Source organism: Centropristis striata, chromosome 8 (genome assembly GCF_030273125.1).
Source record: "Centropristis striata isolate RG_2023a ecotype Rhode Island chromosome 8, C.striata_1.0, whole genome shotgun sequence".
Lineage (NCBI taxonomy): Eukaryota > Metazoa > Chordata > Actinopteri > Perciformes > Serranidae > Centropristis > Centropristis striata.
This window is the reverse complement of record NC_081524.1, coordinates 24,260,269-24,277,599: the sequence shown is the minus strand read 5'-3', so window position 1 is coordinate 24,277,599 and position 17,331 is coordinate 24,260,269. Positions and strand designations below refer to the sequence as shown.

Sequence of the window (17,331 nt, the reverse complement as noted above, 5' to 3'; positions counted from 1 at the left end):
TGCATTAGAAGGTGTTTATATGTTGTGCATCAAAGGGTCACCAATTCACCAATCACCAAAAACCTGACAAAGAAAACACAAATATTAACTATCCTATTTTGTTAAATTGATGTTTTTCCAATGAAAATTATTATTTGGTGACTCTAATAAGTCTCAAATGTTAAAATATGTGATTATCCAATGTAATCTAGTGGTTCTAACAACTATTTTAAAGTTAAACCTTCAAAATAAGACAAACATAGTTACACATGTACTCAAATTGTTAATTGAGTGTATCACTTATTGTATATATACGCTTCTAATGCACAAGGTTATTTTTGACCCATGTGTGTAATACAAAAAACATTTTTCTTCATAAAGTATGAAAGATAAAATAGATATAATGATCTGATAATCTGTTGTAATAAAAAAAAGATATTCAAACACACAGCCAGCATGAAATAACATGAGAAATGAATGCAGGTCATTTTTGACCCATGTTGTGCATTAGAAGGTGTTTATATGTTGTGCATCAAAGGGTTAATCATACTGGATCAACAACAATCATTACAGTGTAATTTGTGTATTACATCATTTTAGGAAATTACCAAACCGTCCAGTTGCTATTCTGCTGGAAAGTCCCTGATTTTCACAGTCTCATACCACTTTTTGCTGGTGTGTGGCGAGTAGAGATCTCAGCCCACTTGACAATGTATAAACTTATTATGTTTACATTATCTGACAACTCAAAGTGGCTACATGATTTCATAGTTGTGTAGGTCAATTACTCTGCTTGGCCAATACAGCACTGTATCCATAAAATGTGCATCCAGTTAGTTTGAGTAAACTGTTTGTTGAGGACAGAGGGGCAAATGAAGAATTAATTTAAGAATGTTTAATGGCTTCCTATGTCATAGTTTATCAGTTACATTTTACATGTAGCATGGAGTTTGATGTTCAGTGCAGAGAGTATTTAACAAAGCCCAGTCTGTGTCTGATAGGAGAGATGTGGTTGTTGATTTGGGACTCAGCAGCTGACTCTCTCCTCTCTAGTTCAAGGGGCATTGACCTGGAAAACCATCTGCGCTGTTGATTGGTTGGAGACAAACCTGCACACATATGCATCTAGGTGGTTGATACCACGGATATAAACTGTATTCTCAATCCAAAATATTCATGAATCGATTAATTTCTAATACTTGAAAACTGTTACTTTCAGAATTGGATCATTAGAAAACTGGTAGTGATCATTTTACCTGCCCTCCATTACCATGTGCCCCTAACTGGAGGTAACTTCAAAGTAACATAGAAAGGAATTCTGTAGCAAGAAAAGAGAGTAAGAAAAAGTAGAGGGACACTTCGCCTCTCACCAACATTTTTGAAAGAAAAGATCATGCACTTGTTAAAAACCTCCACATGGGGCTGGGATTATACATTATTGCTTTTAAAGATTCTATAAATGTTGTAGTGAAGCAGGCTCTTTGTTTTTCCAGTATAAAGAGTCTTTAGGGGGGCAGGGTGTGCACTGGGCTATGTGTAAAGGATGCAAGGAGGCTGCAGAGAAAAAACAAAATTTCAGTGGAGCTTTGGGATCCACTCTGTGATTTCACTGATGAGTTCATATTCTCTGATGGATAACAAGCTTGAGCTTTGGGTTTTGACAGGATTAAAAGGCTGTACCAACAGACCGGATCACTGTCGGCCCCAGTCATTCCAGTGTCCCTCAGTCCAACTTGCCCTGGTGCTGGTCCTTATAAATGCAATGGTTGATTAAAGCTGCCAGGATCCAAGACCAGTTTGCTGCAGTTTAGTCAACAAATCACCTGCCAAGCTAGTCAATGACTTTCAGCATATTTCTCCCATAACTCAACATGCTCTCAACATAGTTTTAGTGGAACAAATGGTTACTTGGGGGCTGAGAGTTGGTTATTTTCTGCAAATCTTATGGTAAAAGACCAGTGCGCTCAACTTATTTCACCTGGTGCATTTAAACCAACAAACTCTGCAATTCCAACTGACAGTAAAGTAGTTTGCACTGGCAGGGGTACAGTCTGTGGCTGAGTGCTGACTCTGAAGCACTGAGTCGCTAGTTCAAATCCTACCAGAGACCTTTCTCGCATCTTATTTCACATTACCCTCTTCATGTTGTCTCTATAAAGTTTGAAGTCCTCTTTCTGTATCATTATATAATGCAGAAACATAACAAGCAAAAATGTTTCAGCTGCTGTTTTCCTCAGTATGCAGGCTCAGTGACTGTAAAAGGCCAAACTCCCAAAAAGGGACAGCGAGCAGTGTCCACATGAGAACTTACCAAACACGGCCATAGAAATGGAACACGACTGTGATTACAGTTAACATGCCCTGTGGAGTTTTTTTTTCTACAAACAAAACATATATTTACATTCACTCAAACGGTGTGTATACTTAAACTCTAATCCGTATCTTGCAATCCGTAGAAAAATATATCTGCATATGAATGCAGAATCTGTAGGCAATGGGACAAAAAGGTTGTGGTATTGGAAGTGTTCTCCTTTTTATTTGTAGTCTGTTTGTAATATTAACCAATCACATCAGATCAGGCTTTGTTTGCTTGCAGTTAAACAGTCTGTGTGGATTGGCTATTGTCTGATGACAGTCAAGCTTTTTACTAGCTTTTTTCAACAAAAAGTATCTGCATTGATGTGCAGATATTTGTTATTGTAGATTAACTGGTTGAAAACTACACCTAAATTTTTTGCCCGTTGCCCTCAGAGGCTAAAACATAATCAGACTGAGAGATGATGGTGTTCCAACCTTCCCCTTCTCATGAATGTAAAGCCTGCTTTGTTTACTGCCTTTTCTGGGGAATTGCAGCATGTCTTGGCATGTTTCTGCCACCTGTAAATCCATAGAATAGTTGTGACATAATTGGCAGGGCTTTGCATCACATCACCAATATTTAATCATGTAGATGAGCATGGGTCCCACTCATAGAAAAACAGGTCAACAAAGCTATTAGACAACAAAAACTTAACAGGAAACCTTTACATTAGGGATGATGGAAAAACAAAGAATAAAGATATTACAAACTTGGATTTAGAAGATGAACATGTTTCCTTTTTACCCTTTTTTAAAAAAAAAAGCTGTATGAAACAAATAACCTAGTTCATATTCATGTTATAAAATTATATGTTTCATGTTATATATTTCAGTTAATACCACACCAACTTTTGTCATTTTAAGAACAAAGTTTTCTTGTCATAATATTTTAAATTATTTCACTTTATCTTGTTAATCACATAACTTTCTTGTGATTAAAAAAAAAAAATCAATGAATCTCTTTAAAACAGTTTCTCCTTATGACATGATATGTTGTTATAACAAGATAATTTATTTACATTACTAGATATCATCATAACAAGGAAGCCTTTGAGGTGTTCAGTAGGAGATAGTTCTTGTGACTCCAGTCACTTTTATCAGATCGTCGTCCGAGTATTTCTGGATGTGGCAGGACTCAAAAGTTGTATTCCGCTGTGTACAGTGTGAACAGTAATGGAGCCAGAACAGTCCCTTGTGGAGCCCCTGTGCTGCTCATTAATGTCCCAGAAACACAGTTCCCCAACCTGACATACTGTGGTCTTCCTGTCAGGTAATCTGTGATCCAGGAGATGAAGGAAAGATCCACTCTCATCTCTGTGAGCTTGTTTTTGAGTATGTTGGTTTGGATGGTGTTGAATGCGCTTGAAAAATCAAAGAACATGATTCTCACATAAGCACCAGTTTCCCCCAGATGAGCAGGGGCACGGTGAAGCATGTAGAGGACAGCATCGTTCACTCCCATGTGTTGTTTGTATGCAAACTGCAGGGGGTCGAGTTTGTCTTCGACTTCGACTCTCAGTAGGCGTAGAATCAGCTGCTCCAAGGTCTTCATGATGTCAGAAGTGAGGGCTACTGGTCTGTAGTCATTAAGTTCAGCTGGACATTTTATGTATGACTGTGTCTCTACAGAAGTTGATGTAATCAGTAAAGCAGTCAACCTGTCTGTCAATGTCCATACTGTTCTCCTCTGTTTCCAGCAACACATTCCAGTCTGTACATTCAAAGCAGTCCTTTAGAGGCTCAGTTGCCTCTGGTGTCCGTTTCCTGACTGTGAGTTTAGTTGCAGGCTGCCTCCACACACAGGGTTTGTAACAAGTTTCCAGAAGAACTAAGTTGTGGTCTGACTGCGTATTGGGGGAAAGGCAGTAGCTCTGTCAGCTTGTTTGACTTTAGCATACAGCAGATCAAGGGTTTTATTTTCTCTGGTGGGACAATTAACAAACTGTGTAAATCCAGTCAGGTGGGAGGAGAGGGAAACATGATTGAAGTCTCCTGATATTATCAAGAATCCTTCTGGATGTTTAGTCTGTATCTTAGCAACAAGGTCATGTAAAACTTCACATGGAACTTCAGCAGTTGCCATGGTGGAATGTGCACAAGTATTGTTATCATATGACTGTTTCATAAATACTTATTAATTTTACACTTCTGTTGGAAAATCTTTCAAATTTCAGTTAGACTAAAAATACATTTTAAAAAGCTCACATTTCCTTCTTTGTTACTCAGTGCTGGATGTTGCAGTGTCTTTACATGATTGAAGAAAACTTGAATGTAGCTCAGTTTTTTGTTTGTATCATGATATATCAGTTCAAGTTGAGGATGATTTTCAACCATCATGTGTTGAATTAAAGCTGTGTTGTGCCGAGTCAGCGAGATGTTCACTTTGTGGATCCCTGCAGACAAGTGTTCATCCACAGATTTGCTCTGAGGAGAAAGGACATTTAAAAAAATCTGTGACATCACATCATAATCAGTTGCTTGAAAGGAAATATTCAAAACCTTCATTGTAAAAAAAAAAAAGTGAGGTCAATAGTCATGCTTGTGAAATGATTACACGATAAACAGGTATAATGTTCATAATCTTAGTTCAGCATGACATTTGCTTTTGGCATCAAATAGCTGAGGTTGATGGGAATGTATATAGTTTAAACTAAATGACTGGAAAAATATACATTTTGACCAGATGATGGCACTACAGCAAAAGTTGAGGGATCACCAAAGTGATCGCAATCCAGAATTAACATCTTCACCAAATGTCATGGACTGTGCGATGGAGGAAAAAAAGGATTTTTGCACATTCACCAAAATAAAAACATTTCATCCTGTAGTGCAAATGGGTGTTTGTGTAAAATCTGAAGACAGATACGCCGTCCATGACAATGGGACAGATTTGATCTGTGACCTATGACCTCATCTGTCATAGACCTTGACCTTTGACCACCAAAATCCAATCAATTAATCCCTGTATCCAAGTCAACGTAATGATGGCACAAGAGGAGAAGGCAGAGGAACACCAAAATAATTCATCCTTTGAAAACCAGAATTTTTTATACAAAATGTTGACGCCTGTAGCCATTCACAGCCTACTCCTAAAGTAGTGCTAATTAACAGTTTAACTTTGACTTTGTTTAACGGTGACTCAAACAGATTGGAAAATTACTTTAAAATCAAATAATGATATTTATGTTGCATGCTATTATAGCTTAAGCACCTACCTCCCTCTGTGGTTTTCACTCCAGATGCTCAAGCTGATGATCCTGCAGCTGCAATACATTTAATGTCAAATAAAAATTGGGTTGGTCACAGTCAAAATGTTTGCTTTGTTTCTATTAAACCAGAACATGTAGCCTGTTTCAGAAATAGAATAAACAACATTGCTGGCTTCATCTCCACTATCTGTTAATGTGATGCCTTTTTGACATTCACACAAACTGTGTCTGTTGTGCATGGTTCACACAACTAGACTTTTTGTAATCCGAAGTGAGGGTCAAAGGACATAGGGTGTTGTATACTGTACAGATTATCAGGTCTCTTATAGGAAAGTTTGTGATATTGGTCTATGTAAATACAATTGACTTGACTACATGATTGGCCAGCGACACCACTAGATCTTTCAGTCATCCTTGAAATGTATTTTTAGTGAGTCTCATTACTGTGTTTTACTCTCTTACTATAACAACATCTTTAACCAAGTGAGCACGATATAGCAAAAATTATTTTACATTTACATAATACAAGAATGTACTGTATTCAATACCAGAATTCAGTTTCTTTCATTTTAGTTTAATTTAAGTTTATAATTTATTGGATAACTGATGACACCAAATTTACCACTAAACCTGTATGTTTTTAATAGTTTTTGCTTTGTATGTTCCACTTACCTTTGGGTCATGAGCTGGGTTCTGACAACATCTGCACCAGATCAGTCCTGGGTATTTCCTGTAAAACAATCTTGGTTACCTCCACAGATCTTTCTGTGTAGGTCTGCCAGATCTTATTCACAACGTCAAACTTTTTCTTGTCCTCCAGTTCACTCGCAGGGATGTCACTGAGGTTCTCCAGGTGCCATTTGAATTCTTTGAACTGATCGTCATCCATTTTTTTCAGTATTTTCAAAAGCCTCATTTTATCCTTTGCTTCCTGATGAATTGAAGCGAATTAACATAGGGTTATGATTTGACTCTTTATTTTTGTATAATATTGTATTATATAACATTATGTGAGAATTGTGAATCTGGACTGCATTACAAAGTAAAATAACCTGCATCTTACTGAAAGAGAGCTGTGTTAAATTAAGTCAGGCTGATGTGAGATTGCTCACCTGTATCTGTGCAGACCGGTGTTCCTCTGCAGAGCAAAAAAAATGCATATGTTTGATTCAACATTTGACAATTAACATTTTGTATCAGACTATCTCAATTCATAAAAGATACAAACGAAATAATTTCAGCAGTCAGAACAAATGCATTGCTCCTCTTTATTTATTTTTTCTATTATAGGAAATTCAGAGCTTCTGTTAAGAAATAGAAACCAACTCACTGCCACTTGGACCAGGTCTGGGGGACTGTCTCCTTCTCTCTTCAACTACAAAAATAAGCATACACAACATTTAATTAGAATTTAAGAAATGTCTAAAACAGGAAAATCAAGATACTGTCCAGGTGAATTTACATAAAGCGGAAATTTGTGTGATTAAGTTTGGGCAATCCTAAAACCGCAAATGTAGCAATATTTCAGTCAACTGTAATTTTAAGGAAGTGTGCACACCTGCATGTTTTTAATTTAAAGTATCAACAGTTTGTGCGTTGTGTGCATACCTCTTACTGTAGCATCATCACATGGTCCAGTTGATGATTTTGAAGCTGCACAAAATGTGATAATAAATTTGTCAAACAACAGAGTTAACAAAAGCTGGCTAACATAGATATATGGGGCCTGTCTCTCAGAACCTCTTCCCTCAACTTGAATCACTCAGCAGATTAGTCAAAAAAATGTTTTTTAAAAATCGTTACATATGAGGTGCTAAGGCATATTTTTGGGGGTAACATTTACATATTACAACTGAAAACACAGGCTACAATTTAAAATGTTCAGGTAATTGACTGATTGAATGTAAAAACAGCTTTTCTGTAATGTTTCATGGTCAGAAAATAGAAAACAACTCACTGCCACCTGAACCAGTAATGGATGATTGTTCACCTGTGTCTTTGAGTACAAAAATAGGCACCTATAGTATATATCTGTAATGAAAATAATTAATTATAATGCTGAAATTGCATTCTGGTAAAAACAAACATTCTTGAAAAATATTTATTTTTAAAACTGAAATCCAGATACTGCATAGGAGTATTTACTCATACTCATAAGTCATAAATGAGGGTGGTTATGGGAAGTCCTAAAACGGCACAATGAATTTTGACAAAAATATTTATTTATTCATGAAATAACTGCAAGGACAGTGCACACTGAAACACATTTCCGCAAATGTGCTAGTTTAGCCATCTTGGCTAATTTTCAACTGCAGTCCCTGGGCAGGTGTAATAACAGATACAAATAATGCTGGCAGTACAATAAAACAGCACTACTGTACATGTGGCAATATACACAGTGTTTCCCCTACCATTGTACAGGCCTGGCGGGCCACCAGGTCAACAAGCACCCCCGCCAGGCCTAGGGAAAAAAATATATGCCAAAAATAAACGATGTATCCAGTCATTCAGAAATCAATAATCATTTCCGTTTGGGAGCCTCTGTGTAGCGCTGTTGTTCTGCAGCGCGACCAGAGCGCGACCTGCTTTGTTTGCTACACAGCCATCTGGTTGCCTAGTAACACTGCTGAGAGCGCGAGGCGCGAGCATATTACGGGATGGTAAACTAACAGTTATTTTGCTACACTCAACATAGCTAGCATTCCGTTACATTAAAGTAACCATGGCGCCGCCGAAAAAGAAGAGAAATATCGCGGGCGAAGGACAACTTAATATTAAAAGATTTTTCTGTCAAACTCTGGAGCCACACACATTAGAACACTGATTCCCAACCGCTGTTCCGCGGCACAATTTCACATGATTGGTACTCTAAGTGAGCTGCGTGAAGTGAGAGGCAGAACAATTAAATGCTCTTCCAACAGAGAGCAGTGTATCAGCGAATCTCGCAAATTCAATCGTAATCAAGTGATATAACCGGAAGAGAATCAACATCTCCTCATTAATGACTGGAGACAAATCCAGCGACTCCGTCTTAACGAGCGCTAACGAGCGGCAGTTAGCTACAGTTAGCTTTGTAGCAGTACAGTGTGTATGTGCTGCTGCTGCAGGAGGTGTTCACTTAGGCCGCGTTCAGACTGCCAGCCAAAATTCGATTTTTAGCCCATCCAGATTGGAACTGGATGGCCTCTTTTGAAGTCTGAACAGTCACAAATCACATGAAATCCGATTTTTGCAAACCGGATCGAAACCACCTTCGGGAGGTAGTTTCAGATCGCATTTGGACAGATGCGTCTCAGTCTGAACCGCTCCAAACACAGATCGGTTTTGACTGTCCGTGACGTCACTCCACGCGTAGCCGCGTACGACTCATACGGGCCCGATGGGGGCGTCCATCTGCCCGGTTTCTCCCCTGGTGCGTCTGAGATGTTCTGCACCTCTACTGGACAGTGACAAGGCCAATATACTGAGGTGACCTGCCTCCATCGTGTTTGTTGTTGTTGTTCTTGTCGCTGTCGCAATTATATGACGTCTGACGCCGTTACGACATCAGACACTCTGACGCCGTTACTATAGCAACCTGTCAGATCAGTCAATAATGTGGCCCAGTCTGAACAGAGCCATATCCGATTTGGACACTTGCTAAAAATAGTGTGGACAGTCAGCCCTAAAAATCGGATTGAGTAGGAATCTGATTTGAATCAGATTCGCCTGCAGTCTGAACGCAGCCTTAGCGATCTCTGTTTGTTTACAACAAGCACCGGAGTGAGCGGTGTCAGTGGGGTGAAAAGACGAGTGAAAACCTCTAACCTGTTGACTTCAAGTCTGTCCCTGCCCATCATGACGTCTTAAGGTTGTGAAATATGATCCGCCGTTAACCTGAGGTACTTTATTTTGAAAATATACCGGATGTTTTATTTTGTGTCTGTGCACGAAGTGTCTGTGCAAGTGTCGCGAGGGCTGACGGATGGCAGTGCGACGTCGGACTCACTACGCAGCGGATCTGGAGCCGGTGGAATCTCACACATTGATTATAATGAGCGCGTAACGGCTCCGCCAACGGATCTGCATCCGTTACGGAGTGGGATTTGCAAATTAATCGTGCATGCAAAGTTGCCACTGGTAGTCTGTTTTGGGTCACTTTTGCCAGTTCCTAGGCAAGATAAAGGAGGAGGGTTGGAATTGTGACAGATGACAAATGTAGTTCTAAACATGGGCGAGGCTAGCCCATTTTTAGGGGTGCTTCAGCACCCCTAAAAATGAGCTCAGCACCCCTAAAACTTGGAGTAAGAAATGTTGTTATTCTAAAAATTTTGTTTGACTTTGAAAAACTTAAATGATGTCCAAAACAAACTCCGTAGTTTGCGGTTTAAATATATATGTAAAGGATGAAAATGAAAACACCCCCGCTTCGCAAATGGTATCATCCTCCTCTCACCCGCTCCCTCTCCTGGCTGCACCGCTCCGCTGGCCAGCCGGCATCCAGCGAGAAACACACGCAGAGTGAGAATTCTTTAGTTGTAGTGTTGTGAATCAACTAAGTAAGTTGCTCCAAAGCTCTGTCTCATACTTTCCTTTTACCTGGAGTTGTTCCGATTCCGATACCATATCGGCGAGTACTGGAGTCCAGGCACCGTTTTCCGGTTAGTTCGGTTAGCTTCGTTAGCGCCATTAGCGCAGCTACAGTCAAACCTTATATACAGTCTATGAGTCAAACTGGAGTGGTCCGTTTATTAAACAAAAGGAGGAGTTCGACAAATTAACTGCGTACCTGTGAAGTGTGTACTTGTGTCTCTGTTGTTAAAGTTTATCGTTACTTTAGAGCAGGGGTCTCAAACTCAAATTACCTGGGTGCCGCTGGAGGCAGTTAGCCTGGGTATACCCAGACTGCCTTGCGCGCTTAAATTTAATTTCGAACTGCAACAGGGTCTGGAAACCAGGAAGCATTCTTAGCCCTGTTTTAGGGATCCAATCACAGAGCGGGGAGGGACGGCAAGACGATGACGCGTACTACTCTGCACTTGGAAGCTTGTAGTTTTCCGGATCCAACATGGCTGCTGCAGACGCGAAACTCTCTTTAGCTGTAGATGGTGTTTTAAATAGTTTAGAGCGAAAGTTGAAAGGCGAAAGGTCTCTCGGCGGCTCCGCTGTCCCCCGGCTCGTAGCGAGATCACCGGTATCGCCGGTGATTAGCGCCGCACCGGCGAGACCGCCGGTCACCGCTGGTGATCTCGCTACCTGCCGGGGGACAGCGGAGCCGCCGAAAGACCCACAGCAGCTTGTTTATTGCCCATAAAATCAGTGGATGTGTGTGGCTGAATGACATGAGGGGGAATAAAGCGTGAAAATAAATAATCTTGCAGAAAGCGAGAACTGGAGAAGCAAAGCAGCAAGCAACACTCTCTCACAGACACACACACAACAAACATCCATTTCTGTTGCTCTACTACGTCATCTGGTATAACTGATCTGATTGGCTAAGAGCTACCTACAGACGCTTTTGATAGACATTCTAAGCGCCCAATAAACGGCTCTGGAGGATCGTAAACCACACCTCCTCTACGGAGAAATACATTGCTCGTTGCCAGACTAGACCTCATTTGAGAATAGTCTGGTGTTAGCCAGGCTAGGAGGCAGTATCAAAATGACCAAAAAAAGACACAAAATTACTAAAAAAAGAAATGACAGAAAAAAAACTAAATTACTTTAAAAAAGACACAAAATGACAGAAAAAAGACACAAAATGACAGAAAAAAGACACAAAATGACAGAAAAAAGACAAACAATTACTAAACAAGACACAAATTGACCAAAAAAGACAAAATAACTAAAAAGGACACAAAATGACCAAAAAGAGACACAAAATGACCAAAAAGAGACACAAAATGACTAAAAAAGACACAAAATGACAGAAAAAAATGCTTAAAAAAGACACAAAATGACAGAAAAAAGACAAAATGTAAAAAAAAAAAGACAGAAAATGACCAAAAAAACCTAAATTACTTAAAAAAGACACAAAATGACAGAAAAAAGAAACAAAATGACTAAAAGGGACACAAAATGACCAAAAAAAGACACAAAATAACTAAAAAAGATACAAAATGACAGAAAAAAACAAAATTACTTAAAAAAGACACAAAATGACAGAAAAAAAGACACAAAATTACTAAAAAAAAGACAAAATGACCAAAAAAACTAAATTACTTAAAAAAGACACAAAATGACAGAAAAAGACACAAAATGACAAAAAAACTAAATTACTTGAAAAAAAGACACAAAATGACAGAAAAGACACACAATTACTAAAAAAGACACAAAATAACCAAAAAGGACACAAAATGACAGAAAAAGACACAAAATAACTAAAAAAGACACAAAATGACAGAAAAAAGACACAAAATTACTAAAAAATAGACAAAATTATGAAAAAAAACTAAATTACTTAAAAAAGACACAAAATGACAGAAAAAAGACACAAAATGACTAAAAAAGACACAAAATGACTGAAAAAAAGACACAAAATAACTAAATACACAAAATTACCAAAAAAGACACAAAATAACTAAAAAGGGCACAAAATGACCAAAAAGACACAAAATAACTAAAAGACACAAAATGACAGAAAAAAAAACTAAATTACTTAAAAAAGACACAAAATGACAGAAAAAAGACACACAATTACTAAAGAAAGACAAAATGACAAAAAAACCTAAATTACTTAAAAAAGACACAAAATGACAGAAAAAAGACACAAAATGACAGAAAAAAGACACACAATTACTAAACAAGACACAAATTGACCAAAAAAGACAAAATAACTAAAAAGGACACAAAATGACCAAAAAAGACACAAAATGACCAAAAAGACACAAAATAACTAAAAGACACAAAATGACAGAAAAAAACCTAAATTACTTAAAAAAGACACAAAATGACAGAAAAAGACACACAATTACTAAAAAAAGACAAAATGACCAAAAAAACCTAAATTACTTAAAAAAGACACAAAATGACAGAAAAAGACACAAAATGACCAAAAAAGACACAAAATGACCAAGAAAGACACAAAATGACAAAAAAGACACAACATAACTAAAAAGGACACAAAATGACCAAAAAGACACAAAATTACAAAAACGACACAAAATGACAGAAAAAAAGACACAAAATGACAAAAAAGACACAAAATGACAAAAAAACTAAATTACTTTAAAAAAAAGACACAAAATGGCAGAAAAAAGACACACAATTACTAAAAAAGACAAAAGAACTAAAAAGGACACAAAATGACAGGAAAAGACACAAAATAACTAAAAAAGACACAAAATGACAGAAAAAATTGCTTCAAAAAGACACAAAATGACAGAAAAAAGACACAAAATTACTAAAAATAGACAAAATGATAAAAAAAAACTAAATTACTTAAAAAAGACACAAAATGACAGAAAAAAAAACACAAAATTACTAAAAAGGACACAAAATTACCAAAAAAGACACAAAATAACTAAAAAGGGCACAAAATGACCAAAAAGACACAAAATAACTAAAAGACACAAAATGACAGAAAAAAACCTAAATTACTTAAAAAAGACACAAAATGACAGAAAAAAGACACACAATTACTAAAAAAAGACAAAATGACCAAAAAAAACCTAAATTACTTAAAAAAGACACAAAATGACAGAAAAAAGACAGAAAATGACCAAAAAAGACAGAAAATGACCAAGAAAGACACAAAATGACAAAAAAGACACAACAGAACTAAAAAGGACACAAAATGACCAAAAAGACACAAAATTACAAAAACGACACAAAATGACAGAAAAAAGGACACAAAATGACAAAAAAAGACACAAAATGACAAAAAAAACTAAATTACTTAAAAAAAAAGACACAAAATGGCAGAAAAAAGACACACAATTACTAAAAAAGACACAAAATAACTAAAAAGGACACAAAATGACAGGAAAAGACACAAAATAATTAAAAAGACATAAAATGACAGAAAAAATTGCTTCAAAAAGACACAAAATTACTAAAAATAGACAAAATGATGAAAAAAACTAAATTACTTAAAAAAGACACAAAATGACAGAAAAAAAGACACAAAATTACTAAAAAGGACACAAAATAACTAAAAAGGACACAAAATGACCAAAAACACACAAAATAACTAAAAGACACAAAATGACAGAAAAAAACCTAAATTACTTAAAAAAGACACAAAATGACAGAAAAAAGACACACAATTACTAAAAAAAGACAAAATGACCAAAAAAACCTAAATTACTTAAAAAAGACACAAAATGACAGAAAAAAGACAAACAATTACTAAACAAGACACAAATTGACCAAAAAAGACAAAATAACTAAAAAGGACACAAAATGACCAAAAAGAGACACAAAATGACCAAAAAGAGACACAAAATGACTAAAAAAGACACAAAATGACAGAAAAAAATGCTTAAAAAAGACACAAAATGACAGAAAAAAGACAAAATGTAAAAAAAAAAAGACAGAAAATGACCAAAAAAACCTAAATTACTTAAAAAAGACACAAAATGACAGAAAAAAGAAACAAAATGACTAAAAGGGACACAAAATGACCAAAAAAAGACACAAAATAACTAAAAAAGATACAAAATGACAGAAAAAAACAAAATTACTTAAAAAAGACACAAAATGACAGAAAAAAACAAAATTACTTAAAAAAGACACAAAATGACAGAAAAAAGACACAAAATTACTAAAAAAAAGACAAAATGACCAAAAAAACTAAATTATTTAAAAAAGACACAAAATGACAGAAAAAAACTAAATTACTTAAAGACACAAAATGACAGAAAAAGACACAAAATGACAAAAAAACTAAATTACTTGAAAAAAAGACACAAAATGACAGAAAAGACACACAATTACTAAAAAAGACACAAAATAACCAAAAAGGACACAAAATGACAGAAAAAGACACAAAATAACTAAAAAAGACACAAAATGACAGAAAAAAGACACAAAATTACTAAAAAATAGACAAAATTATGAAAAAAAACTAAATTACTTAAAAAAGACACAAAATGACAGAAAAAAGACACAAAATGACTAAAAAAGACACAAAATGACTGAAAAAAAGACAAAATAACTAAATACACAAAATTACCAAAAAAGACACAAAATAACTAAAAAGGGCACAAAATGACCAAAAAGACACAAAATAACTAAAAGACACAAAATGACAGAAAAAAAAACTAAATTACTTAAAAAAGACACAAAATGACAGAAAAAAGACACACAATTACTAAAGAAAGACAAAATGACAAAAAAACCTAAATTACTTAAAAAAGACACAAAATGACAGAAAAAAGACACAAAATGACAGAAAAAAGACACACAATTACTAAACAAGACACAAATTGACCAAAAAAGACAAAATAACCAAAAAGAGACACAAAATGACCAAAAAGAGACACAAAATGACCAAAAAGAGACACAAAATGACTAAAAAAGACACAAAATGACAGAAAAAAATGCTTAAAAAAGACACAAAATGACAGAAAAAAGACAAAATGTAAAAAAAAAAAGACAGAAAATGACCAAAAAAACCTAAATTACTTAAAAAAGACACAAAATGACAGAAAAAAGAAACAAAATGACTAAAAGGGACACAAAATGACCAAAAAAAGACACAAAATAACTAAAAAAGATACAAAATGACAGAAAAAAACAAAATTACTTAAAAAAGACACAAAATGACAGAAAAAAGAAACAAAATGACCAAAAAAAGACACAAAATAACTAAAAAAGATACAAAATGACAGAAAAAAACAAAATTACTTAAAAAAGACACAAAATGACAGAAAAAAGACACAAAATTACTAAAAAAAAAGACAAAATGACCAAAAAAACTAAATTATTTAAAAAAGACACAAAATGACAGAAAAAAACTAAATTACTTAAAAAAGACACAAAATGACAGAAAAAAGACACAAAATGACAGAAAAAAGACACACAATTACTAAACAAGACACAAATTGACCAAAAAAGACAAAATAACTAAAAAGGACACAAAATGACCAAAAAGAGACACAAAATGACCAAAAAGAGACACAAAATGACTAAAAAAGACACAAAATGACAGAAAAAGACACAAAATAACTAAAAAAGACACAAAATGACAGAAAAAAGACACAAAATTACTAAAAAATAGACAAAATTATGAAAAAAAACTAAATTACTTAAAAAAGACACAAAATGACAGAAAAAAGACACAAAATGACTAAAAAAGACACAAAATGACTGAAAAAAAGACACAAAATAACTAAATACACAAAATTACCAAAAAAGACACAAAATAACTAAAAAGGGCACAAAATGACCAAAAAGACCACAAAATGACCAAAAAGACACAAAATAACTAAAAGACACAAAATGACAGAAAAAAAAACTAAATTACTTAAAAAAGACACAAAATGACAGAAAAAAGACACACAATTACTAAAGAAAGACAAAATGACAAAAAAACCTAAATTACTTAAAAAAGACACAAAATGACAGAAAAAAGACACAAAATGACAGAAAAAAGACACACAATTACTAAACAAGACACAAATTGACCAAAAAAGACACAAAATAACTAAAAAGGGCACAAAATGACCAAAAAGACACAAAATAACTAAAAGACACAAAATGACAGAAAAAAACCTAAATTACTTAAAAAAGACACAAAATGACAGAAAAAGACACACAATTACTAAAAAAAGACAAAATGACCAAAAAAACCTAAATTACTTAAAAAAGACACAAAATGACAGAAAAAGACACAAAATGACCAAAAAAGACACAAAATGACCAAGAAAGACACAAAATGACAAAAAAGACACAACATAACTAAAAAGGACACAAAATGACCAAAAAGACACAAAATTACAAAAACGACACAAAATGACAGAAAAAAAAGACACAAAATGACAAAAAAGACACAAAATGACAAAAAAACTAAATTACTTTAAAAAAAAGACACAAAATGGCAGAAAAAAGACACACAATTACTAAAAAAGACAAAAGAACTAAAAAGGACACAAAATGACAGGAAAAGACACAAAATAACTAAAAAAGACACAAAATGACAGAAAAAATTGCTTCAAAAAGACACAAAATGACAGAAAAAAGACACAAAATTACTAAAAATAGACAAAATGATAAAAAAAAAACTAAATTACTTAAAAAACACACAAAATGACAGAAAAAAAAACACAAAATTACTAAAAAGGACACAAAATTACCAAAAAGACACAAAATAACTAAAAAGGGCACAAAATGACCAAAAAGACACAAAATAACTAAAAGACACAAAATGACAGAAAAAAACCTAAATTACTTAAAAAAGACACAAAATGACAGAAAAAAGACACACAATTACTAAAAAAAGACAAAATGACCAAAAAAAACCTAAATTACTTAAAAAAGACACAAAATGACAGAAAAAAGACAGAAAATGACCAAAAAAGACAGAAAATGACCAAGAAAGACACAAAATGACAAAAAAGACACAACAGAACTAAAAAGGACACAAAATGACCAAAAAGACACAAAATTACAAAAACGACACAAAATGACAGAAAAAAGGACACAAAATGACAAAAAAAGACACAAAATGACAAAAAAACTAAATTACTTAAAAAAAAAGACACAAAATGGCAGAAAAAAGACACACAATTACTAAAAAAGACATAAAATGACAGGAAAAGACACAAAATAATTAAAAAGACATAAAATGACAGAAAAAATTGCT

General features: G+C 34.7%; 1 protein-coding gene across 1 annotated transcript in view; it reads right to left on the bottom strand.

Annotated features, from left to right (window-relative positions):
* Positions 1 to 2,886: 2,886 nt before the first annotated feature.
* The window catches only part of LOC131976700 (NACHT, LRR and PYD domains-containing protein 1 homolog), a 30,115-nt gene continuing 15,670 nt past the window's right edge, over positions 2,887 to 17,331 (bottom strand). The window contains exons 12-17 of the mRNA XM_059339847.1: positions 7,155 to 7,199; positions 6,877 to 6,921; positions 6,659 to 6,684; positions 6,219 to 6,477; positions 5,553 to 5,600; positions 2,887 to 4,761 (exon numbers count right to left, since the gene is read on the bottom strand). Coding sequence (XP_059195830.1) covers positions 6,226 to 6,477; positions 6,659 to 6,684; positions 6,877 to 6,921; positions 7,155 to 7,199 — 368 coding nt within the window. The 3' untranslated portion in view covers positions 2,887 to 4,761; positions 5,553 to 5,600; positions 6,219 to 6,225. The remainder of the gene's footprint in view (positions 4,762 to 5,552; positions 5,601 to 6,218; positions 6,478 to 6,658; positions 6,685 to 6,876; positions 6,922 to 7,154; positions 7,200 to 17,331) is intronic.